General features: G+C 37.7%; 1 protein-coding gene across 1 annotated transcript in view; it reads left to right on the top strand.

Annotated features, from left to right (window-relative positions):
- DNAJC1 (DnaJ heat shock protein family (Hsp40) member C1) overlaps positions 1-24,034 on the top strand; it is a 230,608-nt gene that overhangs the window by 67,853 nt on the left and 138,721 nt on the right. Inside the window, exons 2-3 of the mRNA XM_073629761.1 lie at positions 4,743-4,844; positions 5,227-5,273. Of these exons, the coding sequence (XP_073485862.1) occupies positions 4,743-4,844; positions 5,227-5,273 (149 nt within the window). The remainder of the gene's footprint in view (positions 1-4,742; positions 4,845-5,226; positions 5,274-24,034) is intronic.

The following is a 24,034-nucleotide window of genomic DNA, read 5'->3' as shown; positions in this document are numbered from 1 at the left end:
ACAAAAGAGACGATGACCTTCTCAAGGGATATGTCAAAAAGAATTTTGGCCTGAAATTTATCTTTATAGAAGCTATTGTTGGTATTAGTATTTTTGTTGCTACTCATGTATATTACTTTTGCTGCTTAGTAACATTTTTTACAAATTGTCAGAACATCCGTATATCTTTATGTCCTTCCCCATGGTGTTCACTCGGTAATCCTTTTAACCCCTTCAAGGGCAAGAGCTGTCCTGACCTTTTTGGAGCTGGATTGTCTTGCTCCATTAATAATATATTATCCTATGAGAGATCCTTATGTTGAAGACTTTTTCTTCAACACTTTTATAAGTTGTAATGGTATATAATGACCTGCTTGCTGTCATATTTGAATGGAAAATGAGACAAAAGGGAAAAGAAATCCAATGTTGATCTCCCCTTCTTTAATACCCCATGGGGTTGATTTACTAAAACTAGCAAAATCTGGTGCAGCTCTGCATAGAAACCCATCAGCTTCCAGTTTTTTTTTTTTTATTGTCAAAGCTTAAAGTGATTGTAAAGTCACCTTTTTTTCTATTAAAATAACAAATGTGTGATACTTACCTGCCCTGTGTAATGGTCTTGCACAGAGCAGCCCGGATCCTCCTCTTCTTGAGGGGCTGGAGCTCCCGGCTCCTCCCTCCTGTTGAGTGCCCCCACAGAAAGCAGCTTGCTATGGGGGCACCCGAGCTGAGCCTCAGCTCTGTATATATTCAGACACTGAGCCACGGTTCGGCCTTGCGCCCTCTCTCCTCATTGGCTAACTGAGTTTGACAGCAGTGGGAGTGTCTCAGCCAATCAGGAGAGAGAGTCCCGGACGGCTGAGGCATTCGCGGACATGGCTGGATCGAAAGGGGGCTCAGGTAAGTATTAGGGGGGCTGAGGGGAGCTGCTGCACACAGAAGGCTTTTTATCCTAATGCATAGAATGCATTCAGATTAAAAACCTTCTGCCTTTACAACCACTTTAATTAAACAAGCTGAAGTTAGAAGCTGATTGGCTACCATGCACAACTGCACCAGATTTTGCACTCTCCAGTTTTAGTAAATCAACCTCCTTATATTGTAGCGTTATGCACTTAAAATTTTTACACTGCAGTTTTAAACACATTTAAAAAAATAAATCGACCCCCTTACATTGCAGAGTTATGCACTTATAATTTTTACATACATTGCAGTGTAACACATTTAAAATATATATTTTATTAGAATCTTTTATCCTATACATAGTCTTGGCTTATAGTATGCCAAAATGAAAAGCCCTATTGTTGTAGCCCTAAGTTATGTAAACTATTTTGTAAAGAAAATTTAAATGGATTAGGGTTGTTTGTGGAGATGAACTGAAAAGTATGTTGATTAATCTATTTTTCCATGCCAGTGAGCAAAAATGTTATTTATTACGGGTCTTTATATGGTATTGACAATTTACACATTCCTTTAAATACTGTACATTCACATCAGTCCCTGCCCTCAAGGAGCTTACAATCTAAGGAAGTGAAGGTTACAACAACAAGCACTACCTAAGCTTTTAGTATTGTAATGGCAGTCTGTTGTGATTATCATTGCATGTCAGGCTTTGTAACATATCGGGTCATAACAGAAGAGTGTGCTTGGCTTTCAGATAGACAAATCATGTTGTAAATTCTCAGAATGCCATCCGGAAGGGGTTAAACTAATTTTCTTTGTATGTCACTTGAATTCTTTGCGGCTAGTTTAATTTTGGACATGAGTGTTAGATGTTGGAACATTTTGAGTGTTTTGCAGTTATCTTGCACTCCTTTTGAAACTCTGGTAATTATATTAAATGCAATCAAAGTAAAATACATTGATGCATTTTGGTGAAATAGTATTTTATTGAACGTGTACCTGGTGGGATTACTATAGGCAAGTAGCAGCATATGATATGTGGTATGCCTATAGCTGCCCACCAAAGTCCACTTAACAGTAACTGAATATTGAAAGTCTTGGACAGAAATTGGTCACCTGGCCGGCACTTCTGTCTGTGTACTTGGTCATCATACAACAGCATATTTTTTGGAATGTATGTGGTCTAAAAACCAATGGGTCCAGTCTGGAAATGATCTTTTGTTTACTGCAAATTTTAGGTATTGTTTTGTGTGTGATGGTGATAGTTGGCCAGACCCATGTGTCTAACCGAAGTATGTCCATAAATGATGAATCATGCCTTGAAGTGATGCACCAAAATGAAAATTTCAGTACCAAAAATTCAGGATGCACTTGGCCAAAACCGAAATTAAAATTTTTTAAATATATTTTTATAAACAATTATATTATTATATTTTATTTTCATGAATTTAAATAAATATGAATTTATTGTTGGCCAAAAAAATCCTGCTTGCTGCATTTTTGGTGTATATGTGGCAAACTCTCACCTCCCCATTGAAATGCATTGAAAACGCAAAAAGAACGCATCAAAAATGCACCCATGTTGCTTTTTTTTTAATGCATTTTTTGAGTCACATGACCTACGAAAAACACACCATAAACAAGATAAAATCACTGCAAAATTTTGGGCGTTTTCAGCAGCCTTTATTAACACTTCTTTTTCTGTCGGCACAATGCCGAAAACCCTATTTTCAGCAGCCAAAATTTCAGTGCGTCACTAATTATTTTATTCTAGTCAGGATGAAAATAATACATTAATAATAATGTATAATAAAAATAATACATTTTTTTTTGTAGTCGGGTTAATAAAATATTACATATCAATATTGTGTGTTCTGATTTTGAGCAAGTAGATTGAACTTTAAAGCTCAACTTTGGGCTAAACAAGTATTGTCTAAAAGCCATGCGTGTTCTTACTTAAATCTTAGTGTTTTGGGTATTTGTCCCAGATCTGTGCAGTACTCTGTTAGAACGACTCCTGCACTTGGCCTCTGTGCAGTAGCTTCCTGTAATAAAGACCACTCACTGGTCTTGTATCCGCCCCTCCTGTAGTTTTCTGCAGGCGGCCTGAAGTGGTTGGGCCTGTCGGGCCCCACTCTCCCTTCCTATAACTCTACTCTCTGTACAGGCTATGTGCAGCACAGTGATGATGTCACCACTTTTTTTTTAACCATGTAACATCTGGTTTGCAAAGCCATTTAGTACACACAAAATTAATTTATATATTTTTAGGCTATTGAAGAATACATTTAAATTACATTTTTTTTTTTTTTTTTTTTGTGTGCCTGGAATTCAGCTTAAAAGTAGAGCTCTCAGAACTGTTGTGTTAAAGAGCTCAAAGTTTGGGTTATGCATTTGTATGTAATGCATTAAAAAAAAAAAAAAAAGTCTATCACCTCAATGCACTTTAACATTTTTCAGAATAGCTTGCAAGCTGCCTATGTCCTATGTATCAACTTGCTTCAAAGAAACAACTAGAAAGGTTAGAAATATTTTTCAAAATTATTTTTGGTATTCTAACTGAAAGGGGACCATGTAACAACACATAACAAACATATAGTGGGAGTTTCCCAGATTTGACTGCAAAATTGCAAATACATTTTAATCCTCTTTTTCACATTTTGAAATTGGTCATATGTGATGAAAGAAGCTCCTCCAGCTCCAAGCCCCATCAACAGACTCAGTAATTTTATATGAATTTTGCAGACAGATTGTGCCTCAAAATAAGCAGTGCAATTTGTACTGTGCTCTTTAGCTAACTCAACGTGCTCTGGGAGACCTTTGTTATATTTTGAATGTTTATATATAAAAGAAAGATAATGCATAGTTAAAAAAATCATACCTAAACAGTTTAAGTCGTTTAAAAAGTTATAAACTTAAAATTAAAAAAGAAAAATAGTTCATAATATAACTTCTTGAATGTTATCTACTTGAGTGATTCTAGAGGTTTAAAAAATGAAGGTTGGTGAAGGTTCAAGTATTGCTTTTTTTGTTTTTTGCTGTAATTGTGGAAATTGAAATCTGTATAATTATGTCTATTAGTATAATTTATCTTTACTTAATTTGTAGGTTTGTGACAGTAGTTTTTATTTTTTTTATTTTTTTTTTTTTTTAATTATGCTGGTAAACAAACAGTCACAGTAATGATAGATCACACTCACGTTTTAATAAGAATCTCAGTTATGTCATATTTTATTCAACATCTTACACCATTATATTGTGTTATGCTTAAAAAACATGGTATATTGTAAGGTTTTATTTATATAACTCTAAGATACTCTTGTGCTCCTTTTGCATAGTTAGGGTCGTATATCCTACCTAAAAACGTTCATACACTTCTACCATCACTGAGACTGATTGCTAGAGCTACTAAGTCCAAAATATATGATTTGATTATTTTGCGTGATGCAATTTATAGAGTAAAAATTCTGGGGAAAAAATCCTTATTTTCCTCCCCTTCTTACCTTGTGGATGTTTCTTGGGATAAAACGTCATGAAGTCCTGGGATTTCTAAAACTCGTGAAGCTTTTTTTTTAGTTAATATTTCTGAGCGCAAAAGAAAACAAGACCTGCTTTGCAAGGGTCAGGTCCAATATTTGTGGGGAATTTGAAAAAAAAAAAAAAGTGAAATTAGGCTGAATAATTGTTCATTCATGTGGGTCACTCTAGCTTGTTCGCTGGCATCTCGAATTACATTGCCTAAGGTTCTGTGCTTGGTTGGCTATCTTTACATCTTAACGAGGCTCTGGGAATTTCAGAGTCTCTACAAAAGTTTGCTTTGTGTTTCCCTCATCCCCCTCCCACTTCTTCTTGTTTTTCAGGATGCTTCATCTGCTGACATCAGGAAAGCCTATCGCAGGCTCTCCTTAATACTTCATCCAGACAAGAACAAGGAGGAAAACGCAGAAACTCAGTTCAGACAAGTAAGTCCTCACTGTATCTAGGAAGTATATAAACATATTTATATATTATTTTTCTTTTTGAATTATGAGCTTTTGAGTTTTAATTTTGTATGGTCAAACGATTTTCGTACTTGCTCGCTTTTCTGTTTTTTTGTTTTCGTTTTTTACTAAAGTGATGTGCTCATAAATCGTGATTTCAGTTGGCAACCATTGGCTTAGTTAAAGTTTTATCACTGTTATTTATTTCCTCCTGTGTAGCAATAATTAGATGGTTGGGACACGTGATTTGGTTTAGACTAAAATAGCACTCATTGTGAATTACTGTAATTAAATAACAGAATTACATCTTTTTTATTTTTAGACTAATCTTTTTTTTTTTTTTTTTTTTTTAACCTTTTTTCAGTTGGTAGCAATATACGAGGTATTAAAAGATGAAGAAAGGAGAGCAAGGTAAGGATGCTTATTTTGCAAGAGTGTTTTACCAAAAAACCTGCTTACACTTGCATTTAACCAAGATATATTTTGAATTTCACAATGTTTGCTATTATTATATCAACCTTTTATTGTTTGCTGTTTTTCAGCTTGAGCTCAATTTTTTTTCAGGGCAATATATAATTCTATGTAATTTTTTTTTTTAACTGTTGCTGTGTTTGGAATTTTTTCAACAATGCTGTATTTTTTTAAATTTATATTTCAACATTTTCATTGTAAATTCCCCCTCTCCTCCCATTAAAAAAAAAAAACCTATGACACTTATTTAGTGTGACCATATATAGATACTGTTTAGAAGTTGAGATTGAGACATTTTTTTGTTTTAAGCTAACAAATTTGTGATAGACGATAAAGAGAAAAAAAAAAATACTGTATTTGGTTACTTGCTTTAAAAAATCAAAAGGGATTGCTTAAATGTGATAGGCGAGAAAGAGAGAAAAAAAATACTGTATTTGGGTACTTGCTTTCAAAATCAAAAGGGATTGCTTGAAAAGATACTGATGCAAATTTAGATGGTGGCATGCCTTACACATGAGCTTTTTTGATGCACATCTGCAAATATAGCTTTCATCTGGTGCCACCACCGCAACAGCAGTCATGTTCTCCTGTATGTTATAGTCATAGTAGTACACACAAGGAGAAGGTCAGCGCACAGAATGCTCACACCTGCGTTTTTTATTCCTGAAGAGATCCTACTGACCTTGGCTCCCAGTGCATTACAGCTTGTGAATAACATGATATTTTCAGGTTGCATAACCCATGAATTTGGGTGGTATTGTAGAAGCACCCCCCCTCCGCCAAGCGAGAAGGTGTGTCTTTAAGGATATATATTATGCTGACCGTATGCAAGGGGCCCAGTGAAAATAACCCGGGAGATATTTTATGGAATTCGTCCAACACTTGCTTAATTAATAAGGCCACATAATGTAATAAGTTTGAGAAACACTAGCCTTCTGTAGACCAAGCCATTATTGCCAGAGCTTTCTGTATGGTGAGAGAATGCCTTTATTTGGAGTACTTGCTTCCACACAGCACAGGCACAAAGGATGTTGCAGTCCTATTATAATGGGAAACCACGGGGTAGCTCTGGGGGGGTGGAGGCAAGGCTGCTTTATGAATACTGAAGTATAAGTAGACCTTTTGGCCATAGCAACCAATCATATATTAGCTTTCATTCTTTAACCCGCACCGAGAAATTGAAACAAGGAATCTAGTTGCCAAGGGGATTTATGCTCCAATGCCGCATAATATTAATGCCGCATCGGATAATACATTATTTAAAAATTGCTATAGGCGGAATTGGTTGCATTGCATTACTAAAGGGCGCACATGGGCAGGCAACAAATCAAATCCTTCATAGACTTTCAGCGCTGCGTTGAAATCAGCTGTTTGCTAACATTAATTTCTTATTTACTCATCTCAGACACTTCATTAGACACACTTTTTGGCCATGGCTCCTGGCACAGGACTGCTGTACAACCCAAAAGGGAGAACAAGCTTGAAGTGTGTGTTTTAAAGGCTGCCAGGCAGCTGATCTTTATCTCCGAGCCGGACCAGTCGGTTACAATGCAGTACAAAGGCAGGTTTCAGGCCGGGGCCTCCGTCACATTTTTCATTGCTGTAAAGTGCAATCCATCATGCTGCAGGACTGCAGAGCTTACAGAAACCCTTATGCGACTTAACGTCTTTCAAATGTGTTTGCGGTAGATCCATGACTTAAACGGTGAAAAAAAAAAAAAAACCTGCTTCCTCTATTCCCATTAGTTTAAGGTATTGTGCAAGCTGGCACCTATTCATCATTTTGTTTGTCTTTATGGAAAGGCTTAAATCTTCTGCTAAGTAGCCAGCAGGCGTTTCACAGAAGGTTCCTACTTGGCTAGATATTGGTGAACCAATGGGCATTGGGGAGCTAAAAGTCCCAAGTATACCTAGCCAATTAAGCCTCGTACACACGATGAGAATATCAGTTGAATGATAGTCTTTTTTTTTTTTTTTTTTTTGCATGCTAGTCTCGTATCGAAAATGCAGAGGCTACTAAAGTTATGGAAATTCTCATACGACATGAAGTGATGTAATGTAATGTATTCTGTCATTTCTGAGCATGCGTGATCTTGGCTGTCTGATTTTTTTTTTTTTTTTTTTCCTGGACGAATACTATACTGAGTAAAAGAAAATACATTTTGGTATCGTACGAGAAACATTTTTGCATTTGTCCCTTTTGGATAATTTCTCATGAACTGTCGTGATCGGCTCTTAAAAGCTGTGTAATAACAGATTATCGTACGATCACTCCGAAAGCGGTATTTTTAATTTGATTTTCTGATCGTGTGTACTAGTCATTAGCCATGCTGCAACTTGTAGTCCGCAAACAACCAAAGGTCTACGAGCCAGCCTGTCAATCTTAAATGAATGCTGAATTAATTTGAGTATCATTTATAAGGGACTACCATTGGCTTTGCTGATGGCTACAGCACTCTTGGGATTTACATACAAATAAAATTAATTTTAAAAATGTTAACCATTCACTTTTTAGATATTTGATTTGATTGTAGCCGTATTAGTGCAAGTATCACGGACAGTACTCACTTTTTAGATATTAAAATATTACAACTTGCCATGTATGTTAGCTGTTAGAAAACATTTTTAACACATGTAATGTTAGGAGGTAGGCTCCTAACGACTGAAGGAACTGTTTGGATCCCATTCATTTTAAGTTTTAAACCGACACAGCTGTATGCAAGTTGTAGTTAATGGTTGTATAATTGTAGGCTGTATCTGTGCTTGTCTGATCAGGATGAACAGTTGGCCGGTGGGGCATAAAGAAATGATATGGTATGACTCTGCCTATCCTTAAACAAATCTTCTTTTTTTTAAGGGTTGTCTAGGACATGCATACACCTTCTGTTTTTAAAGGGGGGTGCTGGTTTCAAAGTTCTAAAAGAAAAACAGGCTACATATTCTTCATAGCTTGGCACATTTATCAAGCATTTTCAGGACTTTTTGAAACTTTGGCAGCTGCTTAGAACTCCCTTCTTATGGCAACAATGGGGAAACCTCTCCTCTACCCAAATGAGACTGTAATCCCACTGCTGGTGTTGGGTTAACTCTTCATTATATCTACAGTGCTGCAGGCTTATGGGTATGTTTATAAATCTGTGAATGCTACCTTCACCAAACATTCACTGCAGGTGTATCTTCCTGGGGCATTATATTAAAGTAATTGACTTGCCTGCAGTGAATGTTTGGTAAAGGTCTCAGTTTGCTGCTTTATAAATATGCCTCTTGATTTGCAGCACAGTCCTTTAGTGGTTAGCACTTATGCCTTGCAGTCCTGGAGTCCCTAGTTTGAAATCCGGTGGGGACCCTGCATGGAGTTTGCATGTTCTCCTTGTGCTCGTGTGGCTTTCCTTCAGGTACACTTGTTTTCTCCCACACTTCAAAGACACGCTGATAGGTCATTTGACCCTATTGGGGCAGCACAGTGATGTAGTGGGTAGCACGTTCGCCTAGCAACAAAAGGGCCACCCTGTTGAATACCAACCATGGCACTACCTGCCTGGAGTTTGCATGTTCTCCCTGTGCCTGCGTGGGTTTCCTCCGGGTACTCCGGTTTCCTCCCACACTCTGGTAGGTTAATTGGATCCTGTCTAAATTGGCCCTAGTATGTGTATGTATAAATGTGAGTTAGAGACCTTAGATGGTAAGCTTCTTGAGGACAGCGACTGATGTGAATGTGTATGTAAAGCGCTGCGTAAATTGACGGCGCTATTTAAGTACCTTAAATTAAAAAAGATGGCTCCTTCACCATCTACCCCAACAGATAAAGCATGGTCTCCAGGGGAAAAAGTGCTGCAGAAATATACATTAAAAAAAATATTGTGCAACAACATAATGGGTCAGACAAACAAAGCCATTTCAATTCAATCATTTTTAGAGTTTAGGTCGGACCCTACTTGGCTTGTCTTCTAATGCTTTTTTTTTCATCTGTTTGGAACTTGTGTTTAGAGTCCTATTGGAGCGAAATGCATTAGAGGGAGGAAACTGGTGGGGCTGGAGCAGAAACTGAATAACTGTGTAGGTGTAGGGATACTAGAGTGCAGAATTGTTCATATGACATATCTGATCTTGTATTTATAGGTAGCATCACCATAGAGTACCTGTGCCATTAGAATGGGCAGCTGTTAATTTTACTTGTTGTTTTAGTTGTGGGTGGAGGCAGTTGTCTGGAATCGCCCACTGGCTTCCTGAATATCCATGGGTACGGTTGGCTCTGCTCTACTCTCTATGTCTTACCTTTGCTGTCTTTAGTAGAAAAATTGGATTTTAGTGCATGTTTAATAAAATAACTTGCTACAGTCATCCCAAAAATGCACAGAATCCACGAGCCCATCAATTTAAAAATGCTCATAGATGGCATTGAGTATTATCTAAATAGTAATTATGGGCATGATGCTGTTTCTTTGCATTGCACTTTTGTTTGATGCACAATACAAAATACTATGCCTGTCTGAATAAACCCTAAGGCCCCTTTCACACTGGGGCGGTGGGGGCGTAGGCGGTACAAGAGCGCTATTTTTAGCGCTGCTGTACCGTTGTTCTTGCAGCTGTACTCGGCCGCTAGCGGTGCGGTTTTAACCCCCGCTGGCGGCCGAAAAAGGGTTAAAATCCCTCGTACAGCGCGGCTATAGCCGCGGTATTGCCGCGGTATAGCCGCGCTGTCCCATTGATTTCAGTGGGCAGGAGCGGTTTAGGAGCGGTGAATACACCGCTCCAAAGAAGCGGTTTGCAGGACTTTTTTCACCGTCCTGCCAGCGCACCGCTTCAGTGTGAAAGCCCTCGGGCTTTCACACTGAACAAACAGCGGAGGCTGTTTAGGGGCGGTTTGCAGGCGGTATTTTTAGCGCAATACCGCCTGCAAACCGCCTCAGTGTGAAAGGGGCCTAAAGGTGGCAACAAATGTATCTATCTGATCAAACACTTTGGTAATTTAATGCTCCAAAATGATCAAATTGCGTAAAAGTAGCAAACCAAAGATCCTCCATTTGTTTGCTTTAGTGAACTCTTGGTCAATTTAGACTCTGCCAATAAGATCGGCCGTGGCAGTATTCAGTCGATCAATTATGATTGATGAAACATGTATCTATGTGTTTCAGGAGAACCAATAATAATTCAGATTGATTAACCATTAGCGGACCTCTGCGCCTGATCACATACATATACGTGATCCGGCATTTCCGGGTAGGGGTACGCACCCGCTGTCCTATCTGTGCTATGATTTGGTACAGCACAAGTCGGTCAGCAGGTCCCAGCCAATGATGTATGGCTGGGACCAGGTGATTGGCTTGTTGAATCACAGTACAGAGCTCTGTGTTTACTAAAAGCACAGGGTTCTGTACATGGAGCAGCAATGTGGCTGTTTTTTTCTTCCTGCAAATCAGGGAGACAAAACAACCACATTGATTAGTAAAAGCAGCACACATTACACATATTACACATTGTTAGGCACACAGTTAACCCTTTGATAGCTCTAGATGTTAACCTCTTCCCAGTCAGTGCCATTAGTACAGTAGTACTAGTATCAGCACTGAATCACTGTATTAGTATAACTGGTGATGTTAGTGTCAGACAGTTCCCACCCAGTGTCAGTCAGTGTCAGATTGTCCGTCGCACTATCACAGTTCCTCTATAAGTCGCTGATCACTGCCAATATCAGTATAAAAAAAATCAAAAAACATTCCAGTATAGATACAATCATTTGTAGATGTTATAACTTTCACCCAGACCAATCAATATACACTTATTGGGATTTTTTAACCAAAGACATGTAGCAGAATACATTTTGGCCTAAATCTTTGAAGAAATCTTCTAAGATTTTTAGAATATATCTAAGATTTTTACATTTTTTTTTTTGGATATGCTTTATAGCGGAAAGTTTTGTTTTGTTTTGTTTTTTTAATTTTAGCCATTTTTGTTATAGTTACATAGTTAGTAAGGTTGAATAAAGACACCAGTCCATCGAGTTCAACCTGAGTGAGTGTGGGTGCATGTCTACAATTATCCCTATTTTTTTATTTATTTAAGGTACCCATATAGCGCTGTGTAATTTTTTTTTTTTTTTTTTTTACGCAGCGCTCCACACATATATCGCACACTCGCATCGATCCCTACCCTCAAGGAGCCCACAATCCAAGGTCCCTAACATTCATATACTAGGGCCAATTTTTTTGGACAGAAGCCAATTAACCTACCAGCATGTCTTTGGAGTGTGGGAGGAAACCGGAGTACCCGGAGGAAACCCACGCAGGCACAGGGAGAACATGCAAACTCCAGGCAGGTAGTGTCGTGGTTGGGATTTGAACCAGCGACCCTTGTTACTGCTAGGCGAGAGTGCTATTCACTACACCACTGTGTAAAAAAGTGTTGATCGAATACCACCAAAAGAAAGCTCTATTTATGTGAAAAAAAATGATGTAAATTTAATTTGGTTATAGCGTTGCATGACCATGCAATTGCCAGTTAAAGTAGCGCAGTGTTGAATAGCAAAAAAATGACCTGATCATGAAGGTGGTAAAATCTTTCCAGCGGTCATTAAACACTTGTGATGGCCTTCTTCCTTGCGGCTCTAGCTTTTTCTTACTTGCACATTGAAGGTATATTTCCCTTCTCTACGCTGCTACTATTTCCTTTTTCTACACTTTTTTTCAAATATTGAGCTTTAGTGCCACAAATTTTTCAGCATTCTTAAACTGAAATTCTATAAAAGCTATAAATGGACGATAAATCTAGCAGATCATAGCTATGGATGTAGGTTCTGCACAAATAACGCCTTTATCCATTATTTAATGTTTTGGCCACTTGATTTTATAACATCATTTTTGTTATTCTGGTGGGGTTTTTTTTTTTTTTCAACGGGCTACTTCATCTACCCGTTCTTGGCTCCTTGTACAGCATTTTAAGTTTTTGGCCTTGTGCCTTGATTTTGCTGGAGGCAAGCAGTAATCCCCCATAAACACTTAATCTTTTGGGCCTTTTTGGTAATTGAGATAAAATAAATATATAAATATCGAAGCTCGTTCTGCTAGGACTTGGCTAGTTAACCTTTTGTGCAGAAAGGGATGGATTTATTTGAGACACAATGATTGCGGGTGAGTTTCTGTATGTAGCTTGGGTAGGTGGCTTAGCATGTCGGGGAATAAACACATCTTCATGTATCATCAGTCAGTATTGTTACCACTTGACTATTTTTAATATAATATACATGTACAAAAAATGTTTTTTGTGACATTAATATTTGTGTACCAACCAATAATCAATTCCACAGTAGCGCAACCACAGCTACTATTCAGTGGACAATGATACAATATATCTGCAAGTGACATAATCAAATGTGAAAATAATACAAAAAATTCAAAAATGTCAAAATCATATTTAAAAAAAAAAAACCTGTACAACAAGACTTATACTAGAGATATTTTATTGCACATTAATTTTACAGAGGTGTCCAACCGCACATAAAATACACTAACAAGGATAAGGATAGCTGACGGGCAGAAAAGGTCGGGCAGATCAAAAGTTAACGATCACTGATATAGTTAATGTACCTATCTGAGTAATACATTTTTTTTTTCATTTTTATGTTTTATTATAAAAGTAAAATAGAGTAACATAAAACTAGTGCGATTTTTAACACTATTTTTTGATAAACTAACACATCAATATCTGGTTGGATGGATGTAGTAGTGAGTCTCAATTAATTCTCAAGATGTTCATCAGATATTTTGGTTCTAATTTTGCCCTTTGTCTGCTTCATCCTTAAAAATAGTTGCTCACAAATATAGTATGATATTTTTTATTTATTCATTTTGTTTTTTTTTTTTTCTTTTTTTTATGGTTGAACTAGATGGACTTGTGTCTTTTTTCAACCTGACTAACTATGTAACTATATAGTGATTGTGAAGAGTGGGATATTTTTCTTTGGGAAGATAAAACTAATAAAAGTCCAGTAAAGAGACACTGTATCGTTTTTCTATCTGTCATTTCTAGAGCATAATCGGTACCCTACAAATGTTTGCCTCTGATAAGCCAGGAAGAAACTGTTCATTCAGATCCGATCCTAAAGCAGATGCAAACCCTAACTGAATGACCTTTTAGATTTCCATAGCATTGTCTATCATAAGTACCGTATTTATCGGCGTATAAACCCCAAGTTTAGGAGGGAAGTTTAAGGAAAAAACCTTGCATATTAAATGCCCATCAATGCAGCCTTGCACAGGGACCATCTGCAGCCTTGCAGCATGTTTGGTTTTTAAATTTGCCGCTGCCGACACAGAGCGAGCCGAGTGTACTGTGTACTCGGCTACTCAGCTCCGCTCGCAGTCATGCCCCCATCCCGCCCGCCCGGCTCCTATGATGGACACAACACCGGTCCAATGGCAGGACGTAGGAGGCGGGACTGGGCGTGACTGCGAGCGGAGCCGAGTACACTCAGCTCGTTCAATGTCGGCAGCGCTCCTCTTGCCCAGACAGCGGGGGATCGGCTTATAACACGCACCCACGTTTTTCCCCTGATTTTAAGGGGAAAAAAGTGCGTGTTATACGCCGATAAATACGGTGATTGCCATATTTTTGGTTTTAAATACAATACTCACCTTTCTTTCTTTTTTGCATCTCAGTTCTACCTGATCTGCTGCAGCCTCTTTGAAGATACTTCCTGCCTACATGAACTCCAGAGATGGTTTCATGGGGTTTTTTTTTGGGTGGGTTTCCTGATGGTGACAACAGGGGACCATCCACGTTAATTGAAACATCCACTGAACTGGAAGCCTGTAGCAAAGGTTGAACAAATGGGAGACGGGGGACAAAACACTGTCACCTTTTAAAGTGTAATTAGACTGTCAATCAATGTTATTTTTAATCCTTATGCTACAAGCATTTGTAAATAGATCGGAAGGTATATTATATTTATTTGTTTTAAAGTAGAACCAAACCCTTCGATTTAAAGTGGAAGTAAACTCCTATCTAGTTAGTGGCAATGCCTACTAGCACATTATGGCTTTACCTTGCAGGTCAGAAAAAAAAATCACCCAACAGTTTACTACCGCTTTAACGGTTTCAAAAAAAGGATACATTCCCGGCATGCTGGGAATGCTAACTGACACACTTGCTTGTGCTCTCAACCAAACTGTCAAACCATCAAATGGCTGTGGTGTCATAACTGATCACAAGTTCAGCTTCATGGCAATTGAAGATCAAACAGAAGATAAGATGGCAGCTTCCTTGGCTGACAAAAGAATAGGAGGGTTTATTTCTGCTTTAACTGTTTTTTTTGTTTTTTTTTGTTTTTTTGTTTACATTTTTTTCAGTGGTTTCTGACCTATACCAAAATTATATTATATATCCCAGGAGTTTTTATTCTGTCATCTGGAGGAGCCTGTATGCCGTTAGCTAAGGGCAGATGGATACCAGGAAGCAAATGCTACATGAATCATCTGCCCTTACTCAAGATGCCGTGGATAGAAATGCTAAGGGGGTTCAAAGTGGTTTCTCAAGAAACTATAAAAAAAAAGTTTTATTGACTAGTAAAAATGAATTAAATAGCATTTTCAGTTTGTGGTGCTCAGGAAGGGCCGGAACAAAAAGTTTCAGGTCAGGATCACTAGGTATTATTTTATTGAAAGTCGCAGGTTTACTTATATTGGCTTTTCAACTAGATTAACGTGTTGCAGCTTCTAGTTCTAGTAATTGTGTTTACATATATTTTATGTTTACATGTAGCAGGTAGCTGAAAGTTAATCCAATTTTCTATGGATTGTGTTGCAACTTGGGACGCAACTTGTCACTGCTCCCTCAAAGCGTTCTCTGATTGGACGAGGTAGAGAGCATGATGTCACCGCCCTGCCTTTTCACCTCGTTCAATCAGAGAACTCTTTGAATAATTTAGATGATGCAGAGCTTTCTCTCAATGGCGCCCGTTGTCTTCGGTTCACAATTCATTAGGCCCAGAAGCAAGTGGAGTAGCGTTGTTCACTTCAGTGATTTCCAGCTTCCAGGGGCATTGACCAGGTATGGCATATACAATGAATATAAAAAGTCTACACACCCCTGTTAAAATGTCAGGTTTCTGTGATGTAAATAAAAGAGACAAAGATACATTATTTCAGAACTTTTTCCACCTTCCAATATGACTATAAACTGTACAACTCATAAGTGTGCACACCCTTAAACTAATACTTGTTGGAGCACCTTTTGATGTTATTACAGCACTCAGTCTTTTTGGGTATGAGTCTATCAGCATGGCACCTGTTGACTTGGCAATATTTGCCCACGCTTCTTTGCAAAAACACACCAAATCTGTGCGAGGGCATCTCCTGTGCACAGCCCTCTTCAGATCACCCCACAGGATTTTCAATCGGATTCAGGTCTGGGCTCTGACTGAGCCATTCCAAAACTTGAATCTTCTTCTGGTGAAGCCATTCCTTTGTTGATTTGGATGTATGCTTTGGGTTGTTTTGATGCTGAAAGATGAAGTTCCTCTTCATGTCCAGCTTTCTAACAGAAGCCTGAAGGTTTTGTTCCAATATTGACCGGTATTTGGAACTGTTCATAATTCTCTCTATCTTGACTAAGGCCCCTGTTCCAGCTGAAGAAAAACGGCCCCAAAGCATGATGTTGCCATCGCCATGCTTCACTGTGGGTATGGTGTTCTTTTGGTGATGTGCAGTGTTGTTTTTGCGCCAAAACATATCTTTTGGAATTATGGCCAAAAAATTCAACTTTGGTTTTATCGGACCAGAACACATTTTCCCACATGCTTTTGGGAGACTTCAGATGTGTTTTTTGCAAAATTTAGCCGGGCTTGGATGTTTTTCTTCATGAGAAAAGGCCTCCGTCTGACCACTCTACCCCATAGCCCAGACATATGAAGAATATGGAAGATTGTTGTCATATGTTGCACACAGCCAGTTTTCTATTCATCTTTTCATCAATTTTTGGAGGGACGTCCAGCTCTTGGTAATGTCCCTGTTGTACCATATTTTCTCCACTTGATGACGACTGTCTTCACTGTGTTCCATGGTCTATCTAATGCCTTGGGAATTCTTTTGTACCCTTCTCCTGACTGATAACCATTTAACAATGAGATCCCTCTGATGCTATGGAAGCTCTCTGCAGACCATGGCATTTGCTGTAGGATGCGACTAAGAAAATGTCAGGAAAGACCTACTAGAACAGCTGAACTTTCGCCACGCTCCGGTGCCCTCCACCTCTTACTGGAGCCACTGGCAGCGGTGGAGGCAATTGCGTCCTCTTCCCTCTGTGGTATGAAGCTGAGTGAGGGGAAGATGGCCCCCACCCATCTCCATACCATTGCATGAATAGCGCCTGCATATGAAAACTGTGTACAATCCACACATGTGAGGTATCACCGCGATCGTCAGAAGGAGAGCAATAATTCTATCCCTCCTCTGTAACTCAAAACATGCAACCTGTAGAATTTTTTAAACGTCGCATATGGAGATTTTTAAGGGTAAAAGTTTGTCCCCGTTCCACGAGCAGGCGCAACTTTGAAGCGTGACATGTTGGGTATCAATTTACTGTTTAGCGTAACATCCTCTTTCACAATATAAAAAAAAAATTGGGCTAACTTTACTGTTTTTTAATTCAAAAAAGTCTATTTTTTCCAAAGAAAGTGCACTTGTAAGACCGCTGTGCAAATACGGTGTGACAAAAAGTATTGCAATGACCGCCATTTTATTTATTATATTTATAAACATATAAATAAATATATAAATAAATGATTCATCTTGGTCTCATTTTTTTTTTACATCACAGAAACCCGACATTTTAACAGGGGTGTGTAGACATTTAACATCTGCTGTAGTTCCATTGAGCTGGACCAATATAACTATGCAAAAATACATCATGGCTAATTTTTCCTTAATATTTACCAGCAATTTTAATAAACCTTGGGAATAAAAAGGGTTGCTTTAGAGTGACTGTCACTACAACAGGTCATCTTTAAAAGAAGCATGAATATACAGTACTTCCTTTACTGGCAGTTTGTATATTGAAAAGTCACCACATCTCCACTGCTTGGTGCTGTAAATGTACGACTGTCCAATGACTCGAAATACTTGTACCTCCCACCGGCTCCCATACAGCGGCCGACATGGGAGCGAGTATTTTACTCATCCTGAGGTCTAGAATACTTACATCAATGGGGAGCAGAGAAGCTGTAGATTTTCAGTACATGGGCTGCTGGGAAAGTAATTACTGTATTATATTCATGATTCTTTTACAAGTGACCTCTTCTGTAAAAAAGGACTTTGGTGTGACAGAGTCACTTCAATAATAAAAAAATTAAAAAGTTTTATTTGAAAAAAAAAAAATATTTATAGCTAAAGTAAGTTATTATATATTTTGTGATGTTCTAATAATATGTAACATTATAAAATGTCTTGTTGGAAAATATATTTTAAAGTGGCAATTCAACCCAATGTCTTCCTATCCTGGTTTTTGCTTATTAACATATGAGGCCTTAAAGTTGCACCCCCCCCCCCTTTCCCCAGGAAAATGGCTTTATACACAATTATGTACTTGTATGGGAGATATTATACTTGCCAAAAAGTTTGTATTTCTGTCCAGCCAGTCCTGTGATTAACACAGCCCTACCAGACAACACAGCCAGACTGGGGACTCTAGTTTTCTCTGCTGTAGTTATGTCGTACAGCTTGGTTACTTCCTTGCCCTCAGCCCATGATTGGACTATAAAGGAACAGCAACACACTTATGAGGTCCTCTCTGTTCTCTCATACAGTCATCATGCTTACTACCAGAACATATACACTGTGGTGTACCTGAATAACTCCTATTAATTTTCCTCCATCTCCCAGACCGAGTGTGTCTGTGTAAGGAATGAAAGGAGACTAACAAGTCAAACTCGGGTGCTTATGCTACATGCATTTTAATCTTTTTTTAATGAATGCATTATTATATTAAAGAATAAGTTACCCCAACATTTTATACTCCTGATGCATGTCTGTTGTACTTGTTTGAAAGAGCATCCTGTTCTCTTTGTAGTGCTTCCTTTGCATGAAATACCTGGTAATCCTGCCAGTACCCCTGCTTTTCTTCTTCAACTGACCACACTAGGCATATGGCTGTGCTGGGAGAACAATCTGTTTGTCCTCCAATGGTCACACTTCTGCTGACACGACTCCCCCCTGCACAACCATTCACTGGGAAGACCACTGTACTGCTGTTTCTCCTCCCCCACCTCTCGGAGCTCCTTATGCAGCTGAGAACAGAAATTATGTGAAGTATGTAAAGTATTTTTTTTTTTTTTTTATATGTGTACACAAATGTTTTGTCATTTAGTTCTAATTTAAACTGAATGGGTTGTTTTACAAGGTGAGGGTTCACATACTTAAATCAATGTTTGTTATGGTAACATGGAGTACAGTTAAAATGGCGAAGCATGTATTGGCAAAGTTGCACCCAGCAAGTTCCATTATATTCTATGGGAGAGTTTTTTTCAGGAGTTCTGTGCATTCAACTATTTTCTTGCTGGGAAGCTGATGAACAGCTGGATTAGCATCTTGTTATCAATGAAATAATGGGTTGCTTTCTCCCGCTCTCAGTATTCTGTTAACATTCTTTTAACCTTCTGCATTGCTGTGTATCAAACTGAGCCGTAGATAGGAGACAACTTCCCTGCTTAGCTAAATGTACTGTATGGGGTTATAAATGGAGATTTATAGCAACTTGGTGGCTAAGTGGTTAACTATCCGTGCTTTGCAGCACATGGCCCTGGATTAAATTCTCACAGGGGCAAATAATGCACAGAGATATAGTTATATAAAAAAAAAAAGTAAAAAGAACAAAACTGAATGTTTTTGGTAATCAAAAAATATATTTATGTGTTTTTATTTCGGTATCTCTGCCTGAAAAATAGACAGACTACAGTCTTTTACGTCTACCCATTTATACATCTATTTAGCAGTTTTTTCCTATGTATCAGCATTTATAATAAAATATTTAACTCTGTTAACAGAGCTTACAGCATATCTTTATCTTGTCCCAGGTGCATTTTTAAGATGTCTTTAATATCAACAATTATTATATTTTCATTTTTCTTACTTTTCATATGTGCGTTTTTATGTATATTTTTTTTACTAAACCTTACAATAATACAAGATTCTAAGTGGCAAGAAAAAAAATGTAACCTCTGTTAACAGAGCTTACAGTATATCCTTTATCTCTTCCTAGATGCATTTTGAAGGTGTCTTTTAATATTATCAACTATTATTATATTTTAGTTTTTGTTACTTTTCATATGTACTTTATATTTTTACTAAACCTTGCAATAAAACAAGATTCTAAATGGCAAGAAAAAAAAGTAACTCTGTTAAGGATATACTGTAAGCTCTGTTTTCTCTTCCTTGATGAAGGTGATTTTGAATGTGTCTTTAATATCATCAACTATTATTATATTTTAGTTTTTGTTACTTATAATGCGTACTTATGTATATTTTTACTAAACCTTACATCAAAACAAGATTCTAAATGGCAAGCAAAAAAGAAAAAAAAATGTCCTAGCATCTTTAATGAAAGCTGTCAGGAATAATTGGGAAGGAAATTGAGCGTGTATTTCATTGATACAGCTCATAGCACATAGGTATACAGTGTGTTTCTGGTCAATTTGACCCTCCATGTGTTAACACTATCTCTGAAATACTCAACATACCACCTTTATTATGACCTAGTTGGCAAACATTGCTGGTCACATTAAAGTGTACCTGTCACTAAGAGACAGTGGGAGCTCCTGAACCATTTGATAGGCTGTACCATGATTTAACATGTAGGCCATGCCACAGCATACAGTGGGGATGGAAAGTATTCAGACCCCCTTACATTTTTCACTCTTTGTTATATTGCAGCCATTTGCTAAAAATATTTAAGTTCATTTTTTTTCCTCATTAATGTACACACAGCACCCCATATTGACAGAAAAACACAGAATTGTTGACATTTTTGCAGATTTATTAAAAAAGAAAAACTGAAATATCACATGGTACTAAGTGTTCAGACCCTTTGCTCAGTATTTAGTAGAAGCACCCTTTTGATCTAATACAGCCATGAGTCTTTTTGGGAAAGATGCAACAAGTTTTTCACACCTGGATTTGGGGATCTTTTGAGATTCCTCCTTGCAGATATTCTCCAGTTCAGTCAGGTTGGATGGTAAACGTTTGTAGACAGCCATTTTTAGGTCTCTCCAGAGATGCTCAATTGGGTTTAAGTCAGGGCTCTGGCTGGGCCATTCAAGAACAGTCACGGAGTTGTTGTGAAGCCACTCCTTCGTTATTTTAGCTGTGTGCTTAGGGTCATTGTCTTGTTGGAAGGTAAACCTTCGACCCAGTCTGAGGTCCTGAACACTCTGGAGAAGGTTTTCGTCCAGGATATCCCTATACTTGGCCGCATTCATCTTTCCGTCTATTGCAACCAGTCGTCCTGTCCCTGCAACTGAAAAACACCCCCACAGCATGATGCTGCCACCACCACGCTTCACTGTTGGGACTGTATTGGACACGTGAGAAGCAGTGTCTAGTTTTCTCCACACATACCTCTTAGAATTAAGGCCAAAAAGTTTTAGGTCTCATCAGACCAGAGAATCTTATTTCTCACCATCTTGGAGTCCTTCAGGTGTTTTTTAGCAAACTCCATGAGGGCTTTCATGTGTCTTGCACTGAGGAGAGGCTTCCGTCGGGCCACTCTGCCATAAAGCCCTGACTGGTGGAGGGCTGCAGTGATGGTTGACTTTCTACAACTTTCTCCCATCTCCTGACTGCATCTATGGAGCTTAGCCACAGTGATCTTTGGGTTCTTTACCTCTCTCACCAAGGCTCTTCTCCCCCGATAGCTCAGTTTGGCAGGACGGCCAGCTCTAGGAAGGGTTCTGGTCGTCCCAGGCGTCTTCCATTTAAGGATTATGGAGGCCATTGTGCTCTTAGGAACCTTAAGTGCATCAGAAATTTTTTTGTAACCTTGGCCAGATCTATGCCTTGCCACAATTCTGTCTCTGAGCTCTTCAGGCAGTTCCTTTTGACCTCATGATTCTCATTTGCTCTGACATGCACTGTGAGCTGTAAGGTCTTATATAGATAGGTGTGTGGCTTTCCTAATCAAGTCCAATCAGTATAATCAAACACAGCTGGACTCAAATGAAGGCGTAGAATCATCTCAAGGATGATCGGAAGAAATGGACAGCACCTGAGTTAAATATATGAGTGTCACAGCAAAGGGTCTGAATACTTAGGACCATGTGATATTTCATTTTTTCTTTTTTAATAAATCTGCAAAAATGTCAACAATTCTGTGTTTTTCTGTCAATATGGGGTGCTGTGTGTACATTAATGAGGAAAAAAAATTAACTGCCTGCAATATAACAAAGAGCGAAAAATTTAAAGGGGTCTGAATACTTTCTGTCCCCACTGTATATCAAGAATTACATTATTTTGGTATCAAATCCTGATTTCCTCACAATCCCATTGCAAAGATAGCTGAAGAAAAAGGGCAGCACTCCAATTGCCGGGAGTATTCCTTGTTTAGGTTTATTGATTTTGTGCAGAACTCGTCACCTTGTCACTAATTTTAATAAAGAACTTTAAATGTTGCCATTGTACAGTAAACCTCTGTACCTGATCAATGAAAACTGAATGAATAAGAAACCTTGGTTGTTTCCATCATTTATTACAGATATTTAGCCTGTCTACATACAGCAGGAACGTGTCACTTCAGAGGCATGAGACATACAAGGGCCTCTTGCCATTGTGCCATGTGAATCAATTGATTGCATTCTTAACATATTGTTCCAATCCATGCCTGAAACTCAGAAGCTTTCCTTTCATATTGGAGGAGGCAGCAAAATACAGCTATTTTTCTTTTAAACTTTATATATATTCAGTGTAGCAATACAATCAAGACAAAGACAACTTAATAATGCCAACTTATAACCTCTCTGTATTATTTTGTTTTAAATTGGAATACTGGATATTGCTATATTTTCTTTTATTTTCTTTAAATAAGCCAAAACATTCCCCCCATTTTTTTTTTTATTTAGTACATGTTGCTGCAATGTTATAAAAAAATATATAAAACTTTATTTCAGCCAATGAAGTCAAAAAAAAAAAAAAAAAACACATATTTTACATACGCTTGCACATTGATATTGTTGGTATCAATGTGTAAAGCATATGTAAAATATGTGGTTTTTAGACTTTTTTTTTATTGGATGAAATAAAGTTTTTTGTATATATTTTTTATAGGCAATAGGAAAAGAAAATGTCGCTCCAGGTGAGTGATGGAACCAGGTAGGCTGGGGAATGGACTCCTCCCAGGGGTGCTGGCCTCGGCTCGCCGGCCATGCAATATGGATAAAAGGAATGAATGGCTGCACTCCGAGGTAGTGATGAATCTCTTTATTGTAAAATCTGTAACATAAATAACACAACAGGACAGGCAAACGAGTAAAGGTAAACGGGTTTTACACAGCGATGCTGCGCAGCATCGCTGTGTGATTTGTTTTTTAGAACTTTGATGCATTTTGTGCTCACTAGAGGGGTAATTAAAATCCTATTGCACATATATATATTGTCTATTTAACTTAAGGATGAGACCCTCCACTGGCACACCTCCTCAGTAGTAACCTCCCCACACATACCCAACAAATTATTTGCTGTACGTTTTGCTCCCATTTTGAATCAATGGCTTTTTTCTTTTCTTTTTTTTTTTTTTTTCTTTTGTTTTAACACTTGCAATTAAAATTTAATCTAAGCAGCTCCATGAATATGTAAAGTGCTGCGTAAATTGACGGTGCTATATAAGTACCTGAAATAAAATAAATAAAATAAAATATACAATTCATACAAAAGTACAATGCAATTCTAAAATTTGACCAAAACCTTGATAGAATAAATTCAATGCATTTTTAAATTCTGGATTTAAATTAGTTTTGTGGGGATCCTATAAGATCTCTAAATTCAATTTCTAATTCTAATTATTATTGTAATCAATTTATACAGGCAGACAAATGGCTTTATATCAATATTGCGTAATATTTTTTTTAGTGTATTGTCCATAAGCCATTCTATTATATTTTGTCATTTTGTGTGCTTTCTTGCTTGCTTTCCCTACCTCTATGCCAAAAGTGGGTTTTAATGGAGGCTATCTTCTTTTAAAATAGACAGTTGTATGAGCCATGATGTTCATTGATAGTAAAATCAATGAGGAATTGATTGTAAGGATTAATCTTTGGAGGCTTTTTGCTCAATCGTAAGTGTTCTCTTAAAGCATCTAATGCATTAAATGCATACCAAAATAATCCTCGTGCCGCTAGAAAAGAAATAAAGATAAAAAGAAAGAAACCCATTTTGTCATATGAAAAGGGTCCTCTTGTAGACAGAATGTGTGTTTTTTTTTTTTTGTTTGTTTCTTTCCAGTAGCAGTTAATTTTTTTTTTTTTTTACATAAATACATTTACAATTTAAATACATAAATATCAGCCTTTCCCCCCTTTTCTCTCTCTTTTTCTCTCCAAATAACGCTAGGTATCAATTTAATAATAAGTATGGAAGTAGCAACTGCATTTGTTGGTTTTAAATTGATTTACATGTCAAGACTGGCAGTTTAGCAGCTGTGCTATTATTTCTGGATTGGTCAATTTA

This window comes from Aquarana catesbeiana, linkage group LG05, assembly GCF_042186555.1.
Source record: "Aquarana catesbeiana isolate 2022-GZ linkage group LG05, ASM4218655v1, whole genome shotgun sequence".
In the NCBI taxonomy this organism is placed as follows: domain Eukaryota; kingdom Metazoa; phylum Chordata; class Amphibia; order Anura; family Ranidae; genus Aquarana; species Aquarana catesbeiana.
This window is presented reverse-complemented; position numbering and strand designations above follow the sequence as displayed.